The 20,892-nt window shown below is 40.7% G+C and overlaps 3 protein-coding genes across 9 annotated transcripts in view; 1 reads left to right on the top strand and 2 right to left on the bottom strand.

The window, feature by feature from the left end:
- Nucleotides 1-742, bottom strand: part of LOC113024178 (amyloid-beta A4 precursor protein-binding family B member 2) — an 88,779-nt gene extending 88,037 nt beyond the window's left edge. Inside the window, exon 1 of one of the 3 annotated variants that reach the window (XM_026170996.1) lies at nt 556-742. The gene's annotated coding sequence lies outside the window, so the exon portion shown is untranslated. Of the gene's footprint in view, nt 1-32; nt 352-555 lie in introns of those variants that run through there. The other 2 variants (XM_026171004.1, XM_026171005.1) reach the window with 2 other exon arrangements.
- A 3,072-nt stretch (nt 743-3,814) lies between these two features.
- On the top strand, nt 3,815-15,048 carry haspin (histone H3 associated protein kinase). Its single transcript, XM_026171017.1, has 16 exons — nt 3,815-4,300; nt 4,723-4,881; nt 5,045-5,200; nt 5,858-5,995; nt 6,100-7,801; nt 9,152-9,296; nt 9,402-9,553; nt 9,691-9,876; nt 10,289-10,374; nt 10,554-10,616; nt 10,705-10,796; nt 11,991-12,070; nt 12,895-12,983; nt 13,161-13,303; nt 13,408-13,510; nt 14,653-15,048. Exons 1-16 carry the CDS (start codon nt 4,143-4,145, stop codon nt 14,852-14,854), a joined length of 3,654 nt encoding a protein of 1,217 aa, XP_026026802.1. The 5' UTR covers nt 3,815-4,142; the 3' UTR covers nt 14,855-15,048.
- Nucleotides 15,049-16,609: 1,561 nt separating this feature from the next.
- fam184b (family with sequence similarity 184 member B) overlaps nt 16,610-20,892 on the bottom strand; it is a 31,920-nt gene continuing 27,637 nt past the window's right edge. For all 5 annotated transcript variants that reach the window (XM_026171012.1, XM_026171015.1, XM_026171014.1 and 2 more), the window contains 2 exons: nt 19,981-20,384; nt 16,610-17,269 (listed from right to left, as the gene is read on the bottom strand). In XM_026171012.1, the coding sequence (XP_026026797.1) occupies nt 17,197-17,269; nt 19,981-20,384 (477 nt within the window). In that variant the 3' untranslated portion in view covers nt 16,610-17,196. The remainder of the gene's footprint in view (nt 17,270-19,980; nt 20,385-20,892) is intronic.

Below are 20,892 nucleotides of genomic sequence, written 5' to 3'. Positions count from 1 at the left end.
TGGATGATTGGACAGTTTCCCCCGTCTCTTACCTGAGCCTAGGCCCTCTGCATGAAGACGACACACGTTTAAGAGCCGTTAGGTGCCACAAAGGTTATTTTACACGTATGTTGTGTCCACCGTCGGACGGTTCTCCTGTTTTTCGGTCCCCTCGACACAGCGGCTGAGTTAAAAAGTCAAGCTGGAGTCAGCGGCAGCTGCCTTGCCCGCGACCGTGCTCCGTTTACGGCTGCGCATTGAACGTGTGACTCCCTGAACGCTGTGTGAGAGCTCGTCCACGGACACCGGGAAAATACGTGACAATAAAGTGAAAGAAGCATACCCTGGGTCCCGTAAATGCCCCCTCCCCTCATCTGCCGCCCCAGCCTATCCTCCTATACCACCACCACCTTCGCCAACCGTTTGTAACACAGCGGGCCCCTCAGATGCCAATCACTGCGTCGCCCGGGGAAGATTACGGGAAAAGTTAACTCCCGTTTTTCATTTGAACGAGACGTAAAACGACCGCAAGTCCCTGCGTTGAAGCGAAATTTATCGGCATACCACATCACTCACCTCTTCTCCTGCGGGTTCACGTACTCCTCGCAGAGCTCCTGTCTTTTTTCTCTCTCTCCACCCCTCCGTTCTCGGATTGTTTCCCTTTTCTCCTCCCTCCCAGATGCCGCTGGTCTCCGGCAGGGGGAACCGGGGGACGCTGCTCCGGAAGCAAACGCTCCTCTGTTTTTACTGCCTACGCAGAGAGCGGCTCAATATTAGCGCTTTAATCTGTGATGCCTGCTGGCAGCTTTAAATCAAGAGGTTTCAGTAGCAAAGATGAACTGTTGGTTAGGAAAGCATTGTCCAAAAAAAAAGTGACAATGAAAATGTCGACAGAAAGCATGATTATTCCTAACACACGAGATGGGAAGGAATAACTGCAGAGAATAGGTTAAAATGTATAATATAATAATAAGCAAGCATAATGTGGAAATTACTGTATAAGCAGTACTGTGCAAAAGTCTCGAGACATCTTAATTTCTTTCTGAAGATCTTCCAGAGTTTTCCTTTGGACATAGGTTGCTTTTTCACTATTTTTTCAGTTCAGATCTTGCACCTCAAATTTTTCAGAGTTTGTTTGTTTGTTTGTTAAGACACTTAACACATCTTTAGGTACACACAATTTGTTCTCATATCTTTAGTTGAAGTCATATAAAATGCCAATTGGGGCTTTATATAGCTTTATTTTTCAGCACGAGAAGCATCCCAAATACACCGCGAATGCAATAAAAGCACACTCGGATAGAAAAACACATCCAATGAAACTATCAGTCAAGGTTTGGCCTCCCCAGAGCAAAGACCTAAACACTATTAAAGTGTTGTGGGATCATGTTGACAGAGAACAGAACAAAAGGCAGACAACATCCAAAGACAAGCTTTGAATGTCCTTCAAGAAGCCTGGAGAACTAAGACTACCTAAAGAAATGACAAGAAAGCTGCCTGAAAGAGTTGAGGCTGTGCTGAAGAATAAAGGTGTCATACCAATTATTGACTATTGACAAGCTTATTTAAATTGTTCAAACTCTGTTTTTGCCATATATACTGAATTTTTATGTACGTTTGCACATGTTGGCATCAGAAGCTGGTTTTCCTTACATGCACAAACAACCAGCACTTCAACGGCATCTAAGTCTGGACCTTTGCTTTCGACTATACCATTTTATAACATCAGTTTCTTCTATGTGGAAATGATAATTGTTTGAATGAAGCTATCAGCAATTTCCCTTGGACATCTGCAAGCACTGTTAGATATGATCCGCGCTTAATAGTAGGTATTAGAGTCTTCTCTTTATAAAGCTCAAAAATGTCTACTGCTGCTGTGGCCTCCCTCTTTGATTTGTCTGTCTGTTTTCACTAGCAAACTACAGATTTGCTCTAATGCTCTGTGAACAGTGAAGACTTTCTCCTTGCAGGTCAAATTAGTGGCAAATCCATGTTATTGTAGATTCTTTTCATTTTTACTAGATACAAACACTTTTAAGCCTCAAGCAGTCTGCTCTTGGGCTGAATTTTATAGGTGTTTGAAATCCTCAGCTCTTGGAAATTTTTGTTTGTTTATATTTTAAATCCTTTCCCAGATTCACACACTAGCTTTATGGTTTTAAGGTATGATAAAGTTAGGGGTGTACTTACCTTTTCTATGTGACTAAACTGTTATTTCATTCTTTTCAACTGTGAAAATAGTACAAAATGTCTATGTGTCTTTGATCCCCTTATCCAAGCACTGGTGCAGAAAAAAAATCTAATATTTGCTTGTTCAAGTATGTTCAAAAGGTTAACTATTACTGCAAGTACAGTGTAAATAAACCTGTTTTTGTAGCCGTTTGTACTGATAATAAGCAAAACTGTGCAACAGTTGAGCCACAAACAAAAACTGACTGTGTGAAATGAACATACTTATACGTAGGCTATACCATTTTGGTTTTGGCAAATTTTAAGATACATTTCATAATATACACAAATGAATGCCATATAAGATCTGGCAACAGTGCATATTTAGTTAAGGCTGAAAAATATAATACATAAGCACATACACAAATTTAAAAAGAAAAATCAGTTCAATTCAATAAAAGTTAAGTGGGCATAATCCAGTTTAGGCTGGAGCCACGCTGGGTCTATTAAATGTGGAGTTTAATGTATGCTGGAGTTTATCTTTGAGTCAACACGTGAAGTGAAACATTTCTGTATTTAGAGGATTTAACAGGTTGCTTTTGACTTTTCCTCTGCTGCTATCCATTGGTCATGATAACATTTACAAATTAAACATTTCTATGAGTTGTAGTTTGCAGTGAGCGCTTTATGTTGCCCCCTTAATATGAATAATACAAATAAAGACAAAACTTTATTTTATTTATTTAATCATAAAATTAATATGGTGTCATTCAGCATAGACCAAATTTGGGGAATATTCTTTTAAAATTATGACACCTGGTGGTGAAATCTACTTACTACACTGTGTGACGTGGTACTTAGGCATTTTGAATTAGTCCAAACTAAATCACATAAATGGGTCTTTATTCTAAAGTTATTTTGTGACACACTGTGTCAAGTATTTATAACTGATCATTTGATTTCACAAAGAAAGTAACGCTTACATGGTTAACAATAAAATAAAGTAATGTTGGCGATTTTACTAAAAAAAAAATCTAAACAAACAAACAAACAAACAAACAAACATCAAAGTGGAAAAACGGAAATATTATTTATTTACTTTAGCAAATATTTATGCTAAAAAAATCTACTGTCAGCTTTGAGGATTAATAAACAGAGGCAATACGTTTTCCAACTACCTGTTGTTGGAGCAGTAACTAACTACCCAACAGCAACATTTAACTATTTGGGTGCAAATGATGATATATATATATTTTTTTCTTTAATTAAAAACCCCAGTTGGAACTGCTGGCATGGGCTCCAAATCTCCAGTAGCCTCCATTACATGAAATGTAGTAAGTGTATTTAAGTAATGTAAATCTAACTAATCTAAGGAAAATGTTTACTTTCAAGATGAAACACGGGTGAATCTGTGAATCATATCTTACACATATCTCTCATGAGTGATATCACATCATTCCTGTCACAAGATAGAAGCTACATTCAGTTTTTGCAAAGTTTTTTTTATATATACTATATTTATATATTTAAGTTTCACTGAAATTAAAATGTTTTTTTCCACCGGAAACCTGGCCAAGAGGACAGCAAAAAGGAAAAATTGCAACTAATATAAACGCCTGCTGCTATTACTCCAATCCTCCAGGGGGCGCTGTGATAAAGCCACCGAACAGTTGCAGACCAATCACCGTTTTCCAGCAGTTTGAACAAGAAGCGGGTTGGATTATTCCGATTTCTAGCAAGACAAGAAAAAGATAAAGCTAGCAACCATGGATACAGGCTAAAACTGTTATTACGCTTGAGTTAGTTGAGAATTAGTTCTTCGGTTACGCTTTATTAAAATCATTGTAGTGGTTTGGTGGTTTTGCACAGTCAACGGTCGATATATAAACCTGTCAGACTGTGGCTTACTCCTGTGTGCTCCAGCCGCGGTAAATCTCCAGTTGTAGTTTATAAAAGTTTTACCTTTTGGCACGGTTGTTGCTGGGAAGTAAAACATGAAGCCAGTAAAGCCGCTATATCTGAAGACGTACGGGAAACACAGGCGGAAGGTGTCCGCCTGGATCTCACCTGAAGACCGCAAGCAGGCCTTCGACAGCACCCCGTCCTCCTCGGATGTCTCCGTCTTTGAGCCGTCCAAACCTCAGAGGATAAGGTATGTTTATAATTTTCTTTACTAAACCGTCTTTTCAGTATTTTCTCTACATTATGGATCACAAAAACTGTGCAGCTACTTTTTAGTTTTAGCTTATAAGAAATATATTATTGGTGTGTATGGAAGCCACAGAAATGCCAGTCCATACAGTCACATATCTGAAGTCTTTAGTTATTAATATATTTATAAAGGATTCGTTTTATTATATTTTTACTATATGAAAATATAGTTAAATATCTTAAATACACCAAACTGTAGCTAATTAAAACAGTGGCAAAAATGTAGAGTAAATCAACAGTTTGTACATACATAACAACCCCCTGTGGACGTGTGCAAAGTACAGTTTAGTTGTCAATCAGAGTTTCCTGCTCTGATTGTGAGCCTGGCTATCTTCTTTGCTTCATCTGCTTTTCATTTAACAGGGAGAAGAGCACCAACGCCTTGACTGGAAGAACCGTTCGTCCTGCCAAGAAGAAAGCAATGCTTTGTCTGACCGAGAAGAGTGTGGATGAAGAGGACATGAGCAATGAGGAGAAGGCACCTCCTCTCCCTCCACCTGCTCAGCAGAGCAGGACAGCCAGGTCTGTGAATATTGTAATAAATGGTAAATAGCATTGCAGTCAGTATTACTGCATTTGAATTATTAGATTATCTTAGGCTAGAAAAATATCCTTGAAGTAGTTTGCTTTTTTTTTGTTGTATTGTATGTGTGAGTGGTGCACACCATTTCTTTCCCTTCCTTAGAAAGAAGAAGAGTAGTGTGGCCAGTCGTAGAGCAGTGCGTCCTGCCAAAAGAAAGACCATACGTTGTATAACGGAGACTAGCAGCGATGAGGAGAACAGCAGGATGCTCGCTCCACCTCCTCCTTCTGTATTAACTCAGCAGAGCAAAACAACCAGGTCTGGGCATTTAAAAACAACAAAGCAACAACACATTACTAAAATGACAACTCATGTTGAGAGTTTTGGGGTTCTATTAAATATAACCACAACTGTGAATGTAAGCAGAGGTTTGACATTTCTGGCAAACTGAAGGCTGATCAAACAGTTTTCAGCAGTTTCTGTGAAATGTATTCCAAAAGCTGCAGTTTGCAGAGTCAGCTCTTGAGCTGCTTGTCTAAATCAATATCAAATGTAAAAAAATATACTGACAATTGCACTTTGGCTGCTCTCAGAGTTTAAACAGATGTCTCAAGTGAAACTTACTTTTGCCAGAGCAGTCCCAAAACAAACTCAAATTTATAATCATGCAGAGGAAAAACATCTTTACATTTGAGATGCTGGAACTACTTTTTAAATTATTAAAAATGAGTTGTGAGTTTTCTATCAGCAGGCTTTTTGATACAAAATGTTTTGCATTACTTTGACTTGTTTCTGCCTAACTTCTCTCTTTTTACTCTCTTTACTCTCTCTCTCTCTATTTTACTCTCTACCTCAGCACTTTCAGCGTTTGGTTTGCAGTGAGTGACTATTGTTAGCCATTCACAACTTTTAAAGCATCTCTTTTGCATTTATTTGTCTGTTTGTGAAATGATTTGTGTCTTTTCCCGTTATCAGGACGAGCCGGCTTGTGTCTGGACACAGAGTTTTGATGAAGCGGAGGGGCCAGCAGGTTCCTGTCACCACGGAGAGTGAGGAAGAAACGTCTGCACTAAAAGGCCACAGAAATTCAGATAAAATGAGGACAAACTCAAAGTGAGCATTCATGTCTTTAAGAGCTCTGTTAAAAGCCTGAACAGAAATGTCATCATTATTTGCAGTAACCTTTAGCTCTCATCCTCTCTTCTCCTGCTTTCTAGTGTTTATCCATCTTCTGCAGGCCGCTTTGTAACCCAACGTAGACGAGCCGCTGTGATTAAACCCAAAGTCCCCAAAGCATCTGTCAGTATACTCAGCTCCTCAGATGACTTCACTTCTACAGCCTTTCCTTACAGCAGGTCTTCCAGGAAAAGAAAACTGCCTCCGGCATTGGGGCCGTCAAGTGCAGAGAACTCTATGAGCGCTCCCTTCCGAGAGATATCTCTCAACGAGTTGGCAGATTGCAGTCTTGGACCCTGCCCCAGGAAACCCATCTTCTGCTCTACACCGTCAGCAGGATCCTTCAGCAAACGCGGGAAGCTTAAACCATTTTCAGTCAACAATCTGTCCTGCACTCCTCCATCCATGTCAGTAGACGGCATAGTCTCCCCACCAGATTGTTCGCTTCACTGCCAGCAGACAGACACAGACCTACCTGACCACATAGAACCATCTATTGATTTATTTTCAGAGCCCAAGAGAAGAAGTGAATCAAAGTCTAAAAATGAAGGCAAATTACAGAGTGCAAATCTGCTGTCTGCAGACAGTGGCAGCAGCAGTCAGTTTGTATCTGCAGCAGCAGGAGGGTTAGATTGGCTGATCGAGACGCTGAAGGAGAAATGTTTGTCCACACGCTGCACCGTGCCGCTGGAGAGATTAGACTTGTTCGCTGAGCTGAGCTGTGAAACAACCTACTCATCCTGTCTGGGACATTCAAACTCACTGCACAGCCGACAAACACACAAACAGCCTGTGGACAGCAGTGAAGCGGTCGATCTGTCAGAGTCTTTAAAAGCATCGTTTTGTCTTCATTCATCAGGTACAGTCAATGATATCCGTAATAGTTTTGACCAAGAAGCTTCAGTGAGTCGGAGTTGCAACACTAACATTTCTCCATTAGTTAACTCTAAGCAGTCAGCCGAACACTCGGCCGCATCACCTATGGAGCAGTCAGATTCGGTATTTTATGTTCAGTCTATTCATCACACAGACAGCAGCTCTGAGATTATAATGAGCACACATTTGGAGTCCAGCAGCACCGTGCAGACAGTGGAAGGCGAGGCTATAGTGGCAAAGAGTAAAAGTCTTACTAAGAGGTGTTCAGTCCAGATGAAGAACCTGGTTTTGTCACAAGAGCAACTAAAAGGCTTCTCAAAGCAGACAGAGGAAGATTTGGGTAAGACACAATCAGCCAAGACAGAATGTGCAGCAGATCTCACAGCAGGGCTGAAGGAGAAATGTCTAACAGATAACATTATTGTTGGGATAAAGAGAGTAAATTTGTCACTGTTGAAAGAAATTATGAGTCCCAAAGGTGCTCTGCTAAAACCAGCCGGAGATGTGCCCGACTCAGCTAGTGACGACCAGACAAAGACGGACCACTTGTCGGAGAGCGATGACAGTAAAGAGACGACTGCCTCGAAAGCCAGCGTGAAGAACGGACGTTTGACTACTTCTGAGGATGAGAACGCCTCAGACAGAGAAGTTGTAAAGAAGAGAAAAAAGATGCCCGTGGTTCAGAAGGAAAAGAAACAGCGGAGCGCATCCACAGACCGCCCTGGGACGACGAGGAAGGCGTGCGTAAGCGGCATGAGCGTGAGCCGCTGGAAAAACAAAGGCAACGCCAGCACGCACATGATCAGGAGCAGGGCTGTGGACTGTAGCATCAATGAGATGATCCCCTCACAGCACAAGCAACCAAAGGTAAGAATCAAATTCAGAGTGACAGCTGAAACAGTAGGCTCGCATGTTTAGCAGCGCTGGATGGATAATGAAGGTGATGGTTAATGGGTTCATTGTTGAAGTTACCATTTAAGTTGATGCTTTTGCTTTTCTGTAAATCCCTCCAGTCAACAAATGATGCTGACTATTAGAGTATTAATCAGATGCAGCTGCACTAATTAACCTGCACATTTGGTTTCCCGATGTCTTGATGGTAACAAGTATTTGTTACTGAGCCACAAGAGTTGAGGCTCGGGTGTGAAATTTATGGTTTTTAGGGTTATTTTTTTTAGCCATATTTTTTTTATCATTAACTCGGTTTCCCTGGGTCTTTTCCTGTGTGTTATGAAAAATCTTGTTTTTTTTGGTACCAGCACTGGTTTTATTATGTTGTATTTATCCAGAGTAATAGTGGATGTACTGGACAAAGGATGTTTAATATGGAGCTTCCAGGTAGGAGGAAAAGAGGAAGACCTCAGTGAAGGTTAATGGATGTAGTGAAAGAGGACATGCAGAGGGTTAGTGTGACTGAGGAGTGGAGATGGAATGAGATGGAAGCAGGTGATCGACTGTGGGAGAAGAAGCCAACTCTGACTGAGTTTAGAGGGGGACTTTTTGACCCCATCTTATTTTACACACACACACACACACACACACACACACACACACACACACACAGACACAGACACCACTCAATACCACTACAAGAGATAGAGGGGGTGTCTGCTCTCTCAGCCTGTACCAGAGTTGAGTTAAAACATGCCAACGAAGCTAGTGACCAGATAATTATTCTTGATGTTGAACATGTGGTGTGACAAAAGATTCTAATTGGCTTCCAAGTTTTCCAGCTTACCAGTATCTCCTATTTTTGCACTCAGTGTGCTGCATTTATAAAGAAATCCTGCATCTCACCAACATCACATTTCTGGTGATGGGTAAGCATATAATGTTTAGGTGCTCTCACACTGTAGCGAGCACAAGCTTCCATGTAGCTGCAATGTAGTTTGGTTGTATTCAAAGGAAGGCAAATGTCCATGCAGCCAAAATCTCCAAAACTGGGCAAATTAGCATGAAAATAATCTATCTATATACAATTTGTGGATGAATTGTCCCTTTAGTGCCACAAATGATTACTTCATTTGATCTCCAAACCTCATAAAAACTATTAAGCTATTGACTCTTCCCGTAAGTGAAGAAGCAGAATATTTCTGATCACAGAGCAGATCTGTGTTAACTCTTAAGTTTTTCTGTCACGATCCACCGAGCACTAATCAAACATTTAAAGGCTTTTAAGTCATTTAACCTAAAGCCTGTTGTATGTGCTATATGTAGGAGTTTTTGGGCTCTGCCATGAATTTCTCCACCCCGGTGAAAGCAATTCGGCTCAACCTCTCATCCCTGCTGGCTGATTTCACACCAAACACAAAAACCTGGAGCCGGATCAAAGCCGCCCTCTCTGTTCATCGCAAAGGCTTGGGTAATGATGTACACTCTGGTGTTTGGATTTTAAGCTTTTAGTTTGACTTTGAGAGTCCTTACACTCTCTCTCTCTGCCCCCCACCCCCTCATTCCCTCTCCTTAGTGCTGCTCACTCCGAGGAGTTTACGTCTATCAGCGTCGGGCTCTCCTGGGAGGACGGACACTGCTGATCTCAGTCGGGATCTCTTTACCACACCCTTACGGACGCCACTCACCAAGCGGCTCCGGTCACAGCTGCTGGGCCAGCATTCCCTGGTATTAAACGCACATAAGTTATATATTCAGACTTTCTGTTGGTTTCTCTGCACTTTGCATTTGGGTCGTTAGACCTGATGGCGTGACATCCAGGCTGTGGATGCACGTAACCTCCTCCCACTTGTCTGTTGTTGAAGGTTTGTGAAGACGCAGACCTGTCAGACGCAGAGAAGGTGTATGCTGAATGTGGCCAGCAGCGGCCTCTGCCCTGGGAAGAGTGCATTCTCCCCCAGCGTATGAAGCAGTGTCTGAAGATTGGAGAGGGCACCTTTGGGGAAGTCTTCTCCACCAACAACGAATCAGGAGACACCGTCGCCCTCAAAGTAAGCACATTTGAGTGTATGTGAACAACATGTTTTAGAAGTGTAGCGTTGACTGAGCTCTGTTAGAGAGTTACAGATGTGAGTTGTATCAAAGAAGGTAAATATTGTGCATTGTTTTTCCTTTTCTGGCCCTTTTCTGATCCTGAGCTGGTCTTATAGTTTTTAAGTAGTAGAAAAGAACGAAAAGGGAGCAAAGATACTTCAACATGAAGCTCAGGAGGCCAAAATGAATCAATGAAAACACAAAGGGGGCATTGATGATGGCTCAGAACTAAAAGGGCAGGGAACAGGCCTGTAATTTGTAGTATAAACCAATTGAGTTATAATGTGCTTCAAAAATAAAACCACTAATGTTACTGAAAAAACTGCAAACGTTCAACACAAGAAGTCCCACCCTGGATTGTATTTTCAGATCATTCCAGTAGAGGGGAGTGAGAAGGTGAACGGAGAGGACCAGAAGACCTTTGGAGAGATTCTCCATGAAATTATTATCTCTAAGTAAGTAACCGCAGGTACACACTGCTCACTATATGCAGTCCATTTGCTGTAATGCTAGAGCTTATAAGGTCTGTATGTTTCAGTACAGTGATACCTAATGGTGAACCACATCAAAGTACTCCAGCTGAACAGCTCTAATGAGCAGTGTTTGTGTGTTTTGTTTTGTTTTCTTCTACCAGGGAGCTGAGCAGCCTCAAAGAGAAGCAGCACAACCAGACCCATGGTTTTATTGGACTCAAAGAGTAAGTATTTTCTTTGGTCTTTTTTTCTGTTAGTGCCTCAGTAGTTTTGAGTCTTAATGTGACTTTGTGTCTATTTTTCTCCCCATAGTCTTCACTGTGTTCAAGGCTGCTACCCTGCAGATTTCCTGAAAGCGTGGGACACATTTGACCAACAGAAAGGCTCAGAGAACGACAGACCAGGTCAGTGAGACAGAGCTCATTATAATTTATTCACAAGAACATGTTTTGTGTATTTCTTAGGGTTAGGGGTTAACTTACTTCTATATTAACTTCTCTCTAACTAAGATTCAACTTAATTTAATTATTAATGTTAAAAAAGTTCTTGCCCAACTTGCTGTTTTTTTTTGTTGTTTGTTTTTGTTGTTTTTGTTTGTTTGTTTGTTTGTTTGTTTTCTTTATGACCAGCTGTACATTTATAGATTTTAATTTTTTTTTTAGTCACACCTTAATTGTGGCACAGATTCACCAAAATGCTGGAAACTTTCCTCAGAGATTTTGGCCGTATCCACATGCCATCATTGCATGGATGCTGGAGATTTATCAACTGCACATCCATGATGGGAATCTGGTTTTACCCCATCCCAAACATCATCTATTAAATTCAAATACGGTGACTTTAGAGGCTGTTTCAGTTCAGTGAACTCATTGTTGTGTTTAAAAAACAAAAACAAAAAACAGTTTGAGATGATTTGAGCTTTGTGACATAGTGTGTATCCTACTGGAAGCAGCCATCAAAGATGGGTACACTGGTCAAAAAGGGATGGATGTGGTCAGTGGTGTTTAAATGATGCTTGGTAGATATTAAGTGGCCCAAAGTGGCCCTAAAAAAAATGCCCCCCACATCATTAGATCAGTGCTCCCCAAATCACACAACACACCACCAAATAAAAATGTCACAAAAAGCATATTGATAATTTCCCCCCTGCACACCAGTCATAGTGGAATTGGGTCAGTTTTTCCCCAGTGTACTTTTTTTTTTTTTTTTTTTTTTGCTTTTTTCTGACCACTACTCGTGCTAGGGCCTTCATCAGGGTTGGGTTTTTCTGCAGGACCCAGGTCAGATCGACTTGGCTGTTAATTAATTTCTTCTTTGTCTTCTTCTGTTTTCCTGGCAGTTGGTACCCATTTAATTAGAGCAGGTAGTTGTACTGCCCTCTAGTGTAAGAGGATGTAATTGTTCTGCCTGTTGTTAAAAATCTATTTGTCATAGATTTTTAACAAAACAAAAACAAATTTTTGATTAAGAAAATAATATAAAGCCATTAAAAAATATTTTAGACTTTCTTTCTAAAATGGGGTCATAAATGAACCCACTCGGTCCCTAAAATAAGCAAATCATGTGATTTGGGTTTCTCTTTTTGTGTCTTTGCTCAGATTTCTTTGAAAATGACCAAATGTTCCTAATCCTGGAGTTTGAGTTTGGCGGCATCGACTTGGAGAACAGCAACGGAACGGTAGGGATCAAAGCTTTCCCCGTGTCTTTGTGGAAATGTTGAGCTTTTATCTGCCACCTCAGTGACTGTTCAGAGATACAGAAGGTAAAGCTGGTAGCTTGGAGATAAAACTACTTTTACATTGGCTGAATGTAGAAAGTACACAAGCTGAAAGTGTGTGTGGTCAGTTAAAGCGCTTTGTATTCAAATTGTCATTACTGAAGATTAAGCTAAAAAGAAGCCTTTGCTTATTTCACGTTCACACTCTCAGTAAAAATGTTTTTAAATTTTAATGACGAGAGCGGCTGCATAAAAATAGCAAGTTCTTGAGTCGAGTCATTACAGCTTAATGTCAGCCAGACCATAAATTACTGCACGCTGGAGGTAATGAGAGAAGATGATGAACATCTTAAAGAAATTATTTGCTTCTGAAAATTCTTGCGGACTAGTGTTATCTTTGGCACGGCTGGACTTTTTCTGGCTTCTAGAAACTTAAATTGCTGTTACACAACATTCACATCTCATCTCCCTGCAAGGTTTTATGAATATTTTCTGACTTGAGGTCTTACACACGCTGAGCACCTTCTTCCTGACTCTGACGTCTGAATGTGTCGACATGAAGACGACACATTCAGACGACACATTCAGGAAGAAGGTGCTCAGTGTGTGTGGCACAGGTGCTCGGACCTCATGACCTGTTTTGTTTTTTGCACTTTTTCTCACTGCATTGATTATCGGGTGAATTTGCAGGGATGTTTACTCGTGGGGAAATTGGATGCCTTGAATGTTGCACTTAAATAGTCTAAAAGACTTTGTCTAATTTATGCTCTTGTTGTGTTTTCAAGTTGGCATCTTTAGCGGTGGCGAAGAGCATCCTTCACCAGGTTACTGCTGCCTTGGCTGTTGCTGAGCAGGAGCTTCACTTTGAACACAGGTACTGACACACATTGATAAATTACAGCACCGACTGACAGTTTCCCAAGAAGACTCGTACAGATGCAGTTTGTTCCCCGCTAACAAAACAAAACCCTCTAGTGTTTAGAAGGAAACTAACAAATGTTCAGCTGGAACTCTACTCTAACAGTTTAACCCTACACACTGTTTATTGCAGGGACCTGCACTGGGGAAATGTGCTGGTCAAAACAACCAAGCAGAAGACGGGGAGCTTCCTCATCAATGGAACCACCCACTCTCTGGAAACCAGAGGGGTGCTGGTCCGCATCATTGACTATTCTCTCTCCAGACTAGAAATCGGTCAGATATTTTTCTACTTGCTTACTGTCATACTTTGAGTGGATTGTGTTATACACATAGTGAATATTACGTAGTGGTTCTAAAATGTTGCTTTTGTGTTGTAGATGATTTGACTGTGTCCTGTGACATCTCAAATGATGAAGAGCTCTTCATGGGACAGGGAGACTACCAGTTTGAGATCTACAGACTCATGAGACAGGAAAACGGGTCAGTCCATTAAGTGATCAAGCATCTATGTGCCATGTAACAGGAGTCTCTGTGTAGTAAAGGCTTAAAGTCTTTATCTCACTCTGTCTCTGTATCTTTCTATAGCTGTATCTCTATACATCTATCACTGTGCACCTACTAAACAAAACAAACTAGAATAAAAATATACAGTAAATATTTTTAGTTTTTGTCCAGGTCAGTTTCATCATACTTTTCAATTAAACTAGAAAGAACGAGTGATTTGTTCATTTGTCTGAGACTGAGATGATGACATGGAGTCAGTTCTTTGTGTCCTGAAATGACGAATACCACCAACATTATAAATAAACTTAACTGAAATGAGGAAACAAACCTGGAAACAAAATGAAACCAGTGATACTGTTAAACTTGAACTGGTTACGTTCTAGTAAATTATAATTTTTCTTTGCTATTATGTAGGATTTCTTTTTCTTTGATACGCTCATAAAAACATGTTTGTAATTATGTCAAATTTAAAAAGAAAAAAAAAGAAGGAAAAAAAGCAGTGAGGCGAGGTTGCATAATTCCCTGTGAATCAGGAGGTCAGGACATTCCCTGCCGTTGGCCTTTTCTCCAGAGCACAAATGTCAACCTGATTTTACGTCGTGGGCCACAGACAGCCCACTTTAATCCTAAGTGGGTCAGACTGCCCTGTCTGTCACTGTACAGAAGTTTAACTGCACATTTAATCTCAGAGTGATCTCAATATAAGGGAAATGATGAGAATATTCTGTTTTTGAGTTTCTTTAGACTCAAATTGTGAGAAATGCTTAAAATTACAACAAAAAACCAAACAATTCTGGTAGCTCATTGCCCACACAGTCCTGTAATTATAAGACTAAAAGTTTTTGTTAATTCACAGAAAAGCTGTGGAGAAAAAAAAATCCCTCACATTTTATAAAGCAGTGCAGCGGGCCAGACTATTAGGTCGGACTGGCCCCTGTGCCCTATGTTTGACAGCACTGCTTTAGAGTGTGGGTTCACACTGATGATGTAGCCGTCTCAGAAATTCACGTGTCAAATATGACACTCTTGGCATTGTTAAAGTTCATGACAGCACAGTGAGAAATGCAGCATTGTTGTTGATTTATTGATCCTCTCATGCTGTTTGTGTCTTTTATCAGGAATAACTGGGCTGCTTACCACCCTCATACCAACATACTGTGGCTCCACTACCTTTGCTCCAAGCTGCTTTCTATGAAGTACCGCGGCTCAGGGGGGAGGACTGCCAAGGACATGCGAGAGGAGCTGACTGGTTTCTATGACAATGTCCTCCAGTACAGTTCAGCCACAGAGGCGTTGCAGAGCTGCCCCATGTTCCAGTAGCACGAGGATTCAACGCAAAGTGTGAGGAAACTCACACAGACCATTTTTAGCACGAAGGGGGTGCACTGTTTCTTCCCGTTCGTCCTCTGTTAACAGTGTTCCCAGTGGACGCGCCGGCACAGGAGAGTTACTTAGAGTGTAATGCAGACAATGCTGTCATAAAACAAGGCTCATTAAAATGACTGAAGATTATATATTGGTGGTCAGTGGCGCTTCTTTATGTTGTTATTCTAATAAATCCATTCACTTGTTTTTTTTTGCATCCTAAGTATAAAATTTGAAAAAGATTATCATGATAAATTTTTCTTTCTTAATCTTGTAGCAATGTGGTTCAGTGTTTGCAGTCTGCATTGCTTCTTAATCTGTTACTTGGTGTAAATTAATCACTACCTTCTACATGGCCAGGTTTCAGCTTTTCTTTCATTTTTTTTTCTCTGGTTAATGATGAAACGGTTCACAAACATGTGATGTGATTTCATTTGAAAAGCAGAAGGGGTAACAAGGGGAAATAGAAGATTAGATCTCAAAACTATGCTATGTAAATGTAGTGTAAACGGGACATTTAACAGGTAAATCTGGCAGAGGATTCACTTCTGTGTGAAGCATTATAATCAATAAATGCTCATTTTAAGAGTTCTGAATGTTTTTATATAAAATAAAAGTGTAAGAAAAGATGTAAGAAAAAAAATGAAGCATGTTAAGTTGTTATTACTGTGTACCAGGGTATTTAGATTTATAATTGTTTTAGTATGGTCGTATATAATAGTAATCAGAACTGTCACCTCACAGCAAGACGGTTCTGGGTCTGTCAGCGTTTGTACGTACTCCCTGTGTTAGTTTTCTCCAGGTGTTCCTTCCATAGTCCAAAAACATCCATCTTAGCTTAACTGATTATCCTAAATTGGCCGTGAGTGTGAATGTTAGTCAATGGTCATCTGTCTCTGTGAATGTCCTGTGATATTCTGGGGACCTGCCCAGGTCCCACGTCCTCCTGTGTACCCCCTCCTCTCCCTCTAAAAGAGCTGGGATAGGCTCTGCACTCCCGTGACTCTGAATTTGATAAGCAGTTAGACAAAGGAATGGGCTGAAGAAGGGCTCCCTTTATTAAACTGATAGGGAATGTATTGTACTGCATTAAAATGCCAGCAGAAGGAAATCTAGTGGATTATTCGGAGCCCAGTAAGCTGTGAAACATGTCTCCAAGTAGTAAACAAAGTATAACTAAACTGCCTTGAAGTAGTTTGGGTTTATTCCTGTGGATAACCATCAAGAAGAAAGCTTGGTACACTATTTCCCTCCAGAAAGGTGAGATGTCTCCAAAACAAAAATGTATATTATCTTTGAGTTAATAACTTTTAAGTCCTGAGATGACAAAAATAAGTCAGTGGTCAGATTAACAGCAGTCTATAAATCATTTTAACTAATACCTGAAAGGTGATTATGGTCGTCTTTGGAACAGCGAGTTAAAATCGTTTGATATGTCGACTATTTAATTTGATAAATTGGTCAGTAACAGATTTTTCTGGGTAATTTATCAACAGAACTTACAACTAATTATAAATCATCCTGGTAAAGAATTTCAGCTACTTCAACATTATAAATCCACCTACTGTGCAGTACTTGCAGCGGGTGGAGTACACTGCACGTTGTCATACAAACGACACATGATGTGAATCTTTTTAGTGATACCCTGAACCACGGAGAAGCATCTGAGCTTAAGCTCAAAGAATGTGATACACAGAAAAAAGACGCACATACAAAAACAAAATAGTTTATTCAATTTCATCATTAAGATTATTATACATTTTTGCATTGAAACAAGCTTCATTTTGGTATGGTGAGTCGTGTGTGTCCATTTTGATGTGGATCTTGATTGAATATGTTCAATGCTTCCATACGCAAAGAGACACTTGGTTGCTGTTTTTTTGTTTTTTTTTCTTAATGAACACCTGCCTGGAATCGTTACACGATGGGATTAGGGCAACAGTTGCATTAAAAAAGGAAGACGTCCTTTAAAAAAAACAACATATGGCGACATTCCAAACTATACAAACAAGATCCGGCAGGCCAATGTCTGAGAAGAGGTCAGGCATGTGTTTGAGAAGCACTTTTTGGTTGAGCTTTGAGGCAATGTTTGAAATGGCCTTGCTGGTGATGAGCCCATATGTCTGTTGATGTGTTTGTCTGTTTTCAAGGTTCTCTGTTTGTGTGTGTGTGTGTGTGTGTGTGCTTGAGTCTGGGAAGCAAACAGATGTGTATAAGAAGCAATGAAGTGGATATGAAATGTACCTGCAGCTGTTGTATGTGTATGTGTGTGTCTGTATGCTTGTATGCATTTGTGCTCAGAAGGAGAAGTATTTGGTGAACCACTCCTGCTTCAGCCCTTCTGTCCCCCTCTGCTCCAGGTATGGCCCCCTGCACCACACAAGACGCAGACAGGTTTAGTGTTTTAATCACAACTAATTCAGAAACATGACAGGAAGAAAAACATTCGTAACATTTTATAACACGTCCCACGACTAAGGGCATAATTCCCCTGTAATTAAAACAAATCTCAAAGGATTTTATTTGAAATTAAAATGTTATTATATCCGCATACTACTACTTTAAGGTAGGTACACTAGAATAAAGTTGGTAAGAAGTCAGAGGTTTTTACAGGGATTTAAACTACAGCGTAAGCAAAAAGGTAAATAATAGAATATCCATCATGTACATCTACTTAATGAATATTGAATAAAAAAAGTAAAAAGACAAAATTAAGGCAATTTGTGCCCTGAAAAGTACAGTGTGCGATGTAAGATGGGAACACATTGTTTTTATTCCAAATTAGTTACCTCATACTTAAAATTACTTATGGAGTCCTAAATTTACATAGTAATAATGCTAATAATAATAAGTAATTACAGTATAATTACTTCCTTGTTCCTGTAAAAACTCGACTTACCCCCTTATGGTAGTGTGTCTACGTTTAAGTATTTGTATGCAAATATAATTACATTACAATTTTGAATTAAATGACATTTATTACAGGTTAATTACACCTTTAGTTGTTATGCTAAGGTGTTCAATTGCAGTCAGAAAAGAGAGAAAGGAAAGCAGCAGGACCATGACTGTTTCAGCTTATAAAGACTGACATTTACTGAATACCTTCTTTAGGACAAGACGTCACCTCACTGGTATTTACACTATATTACAGCTGTTAGACCTTTGGTACATCTGTGGTTCATGAGGAAGAGTGGGCTGTGTACCAATTGGAAGGTCTGTGGCTCAAGCTCCAGCATGTTCAGGTGTTTTTAAAGAATAAAGTGTTGCATGAGTGAAAATGATCAGCCGATAAAATGGCAGCAACTCAATGCCTTTAGGTATGTAGACATGGTCAAGACCACCTCCTGAAGTTCAAATTGAGCATCAGAATGGGGAAGAAAGGTGATTTAAGTTACTTTAAATTTGGTATGGTAGTTGGTGCTTGAAAGGCTGAAGCGTCTGATCTGCTGGGACTCTCCTTTTATTTTACAGAGAATGGTTTGAAAAAGAGACAATATCCAGTGAGCGGCAGCTCTCTGTTAGAAAATGTCTCGTTGATGACAAAGGTCAGAGGAGAAAACTACAGTAACAGGAGGCGTGCTACAGCAGCTAAGAACAAGAAACTGAGGCTACAGTTGGGGAAGGCTCATCAAAACTGGACAATAAAATATTGTACTGAACATGACTTTGAGTTCACTGAACTCAAATGGCCTCCACAGTCACCAACAGAGAACCACTTGGATGTGTTAATAGGGGCGAGTCACGTTATGGATGTGCAGCCGACAAATCTGACAGTTCTGAAGACAAGACGGGATCAAACCTGGCATTAGCAAGGTGAACCTTGGATCGTTTTATTTAATGTCGTCACTAAGAATTATTGTTGTATTTGTATGCATAAATCCTCAGTAGTCATAAACTGATTATTACATGATCACACAGCAATGAGTACACAAGGTCAGGATAACATCCCTCTTCAAAATGTCTGTCTTAATTAGACTTTTTGTGACTGCATTGTTTCATCTGTCTTGATCCACGACCTCCGTAAACCCTGTTCTGATTAATTCATGGACTCATGGACCATGAAAGGTTTGTCTGTAAATTATGATCCACATTAGAGTCACAAACCGCTGAGCTAACAAAAACACAAAGCCGACAGACCAACATGTGACATCACAGAGTCTATGTGCTATCTTTTATATACAGTCTATGTTTGCAGCAATGGTTTGCACTGTTGCCTCATTTGCATGTTCGCCACGTGTTTGCGTGAGTTCTCTTCGGGTACTGTGACTTCCTCCCACAGTCCTAAGACATGCAGTTAGTGGGGTTAGGTTAATTGGTGATTCTAAATTGCCCATGAGTGTGAATAGTTGTTTGTCTCTCTGTGTGTTAGCCCTGTGAGAGACTGGCCATCTGTCCTGGGTGTACCCTGCCTCTCGCCCTATGGTAACTGGGATAGGCTCCAGCCCCCATGTGACACTGATTAAGGTTGGCAGTAAATGTCAAAGTAAGATCCACATGAATAGGAAGGTTGTAAAACATGATTCTGTAGCGGGATGATCGGCGTTATTTATTAATCATGATGTAGTTAATTACTTATTCAGTACTTAAAGTTGTATTTGTAGTAGTACTTGCAAGAATGAGACCAAATTTTGCCACCATGACAGACACAAAGAGTCACAAATGTGGAAACATCACCAGCCACGCTGTCATGGAAAGTGATGACTGCTGGTAGGGCAGGTTTCCATCAAGAGATCTGCAGCGGACAGCTACAGCTGGCTCATCTTGAACTAAGCGCTGAGATTAACACAGACTGACAGCTGATTAATCCCGACATCCAGTTCATGCCAGCGATCTGAGTCCTTGTTGTAACAGTTTGATTAATGTCATCACTAAGAATTATTGTTGTATTTGCTCCCTCTACTTTTTATCATATTTTCATATCTTTATATAAAGTTCAAAAGGTTGTTAATACAACTTGTTGAACATGTGATATCCCTGGTAAGGATTAAGTCAAAAAGTAAAAAAATATTAAAAATAAGTTTGATTTTTGGTTTCTTATCTCACCCTGAGGAAGTCAGCTGGCTGAATCAAAACATTCATACCTGATTGAGTGGGCCTGCAGGTGTACGTGTGGGTCCAGGCAGGAGGGGGACACGTATCGGATGCCCGTCTGAGGCGAGGGGCAGACGGGGAGAGGTGCCGTCGGCGCCGGCGTCGGTGGGATGCAGGAGGTCCGGGTTCTGGCGGAGCGAGAGAGGGAGGGCGAGGAATGCTGGGTGAGGGGGAGGGACGTGTGTTTGTGTGGGAGAGAGGAGGTGGAGTAGTGGGGCGAGGTTTGAGGGTGGGAGGAGGACTGGTGGGGGAGGGTTGAGGAGGAGTGCTGATGGACGGAGGGGGAGGAGGAAGACGAGGAGGAGGAGGAGGAGTGGGGTACAAAGATGCTCCTGTTGTAAGTGCCGGCCGTGGAGATGCTGGTGACACGAGGAGGCGACTCGGCACGTTTCCTCTGTGGAAAAAAATAAATAAATAAAAATTGACACATAGGTTAGAGTTTAAAAAAAAAAAGGATCAGTTTTTCAGAGCGCTCAGTATAACCAGCAGAAATCTGGACCCACTGGTTGCGATTTATGACTAATGGGGCAAAATCAGTCTCTCTTTTGTTGCTCAAACAAATGATTGGTTAGTTGCACTCAGACTACAAGTGGCCTGTAAGCTAGAAAATCTCCTACTTGCAAATTGTGCATATTTACAAGCACATATCTGTTTAAAGGAGGCTTCGCTCTCACATCCAGGCCCACATATTTTATTCTTGGACAGCTTTGCATGACTGACAGTTCAAAACAGTGCTTATATTTAGCTTTTACTGGGTGTTGGTGCAGAGCCTTGGTTCATCTTCTGTCTGAAACAAGCTGTTGAAGCTCCTCTCTCTTTAAGGTCAGCCAACTTTCTTCTGATTGGCTGCTACTCAAAAGCAAAAGATCCAAACAGCAGGTGGCCAAGGTGTCTGTGCTCAC

The sequence above is a fragment of the Astatotilapia calliptera genome, chromosome 6 (genome assembly GCF_900246225.1).
Source record: "Astatotilapia calliptera chromosome 6, fAstCal1.2, whole genome shotgun sequence".
Classification (NCBI taxonomy): Eukaryota; Metazoa; Chordata; class Actinopteri; order Cichliformes; family Cichlidae; genus Astatotilapia; species Astatotilapia calliptera.
Note: the sequence above shows the minus strand (reverse complement) of the source record. Positions and strands in the feature narration are given on the sequence as shown.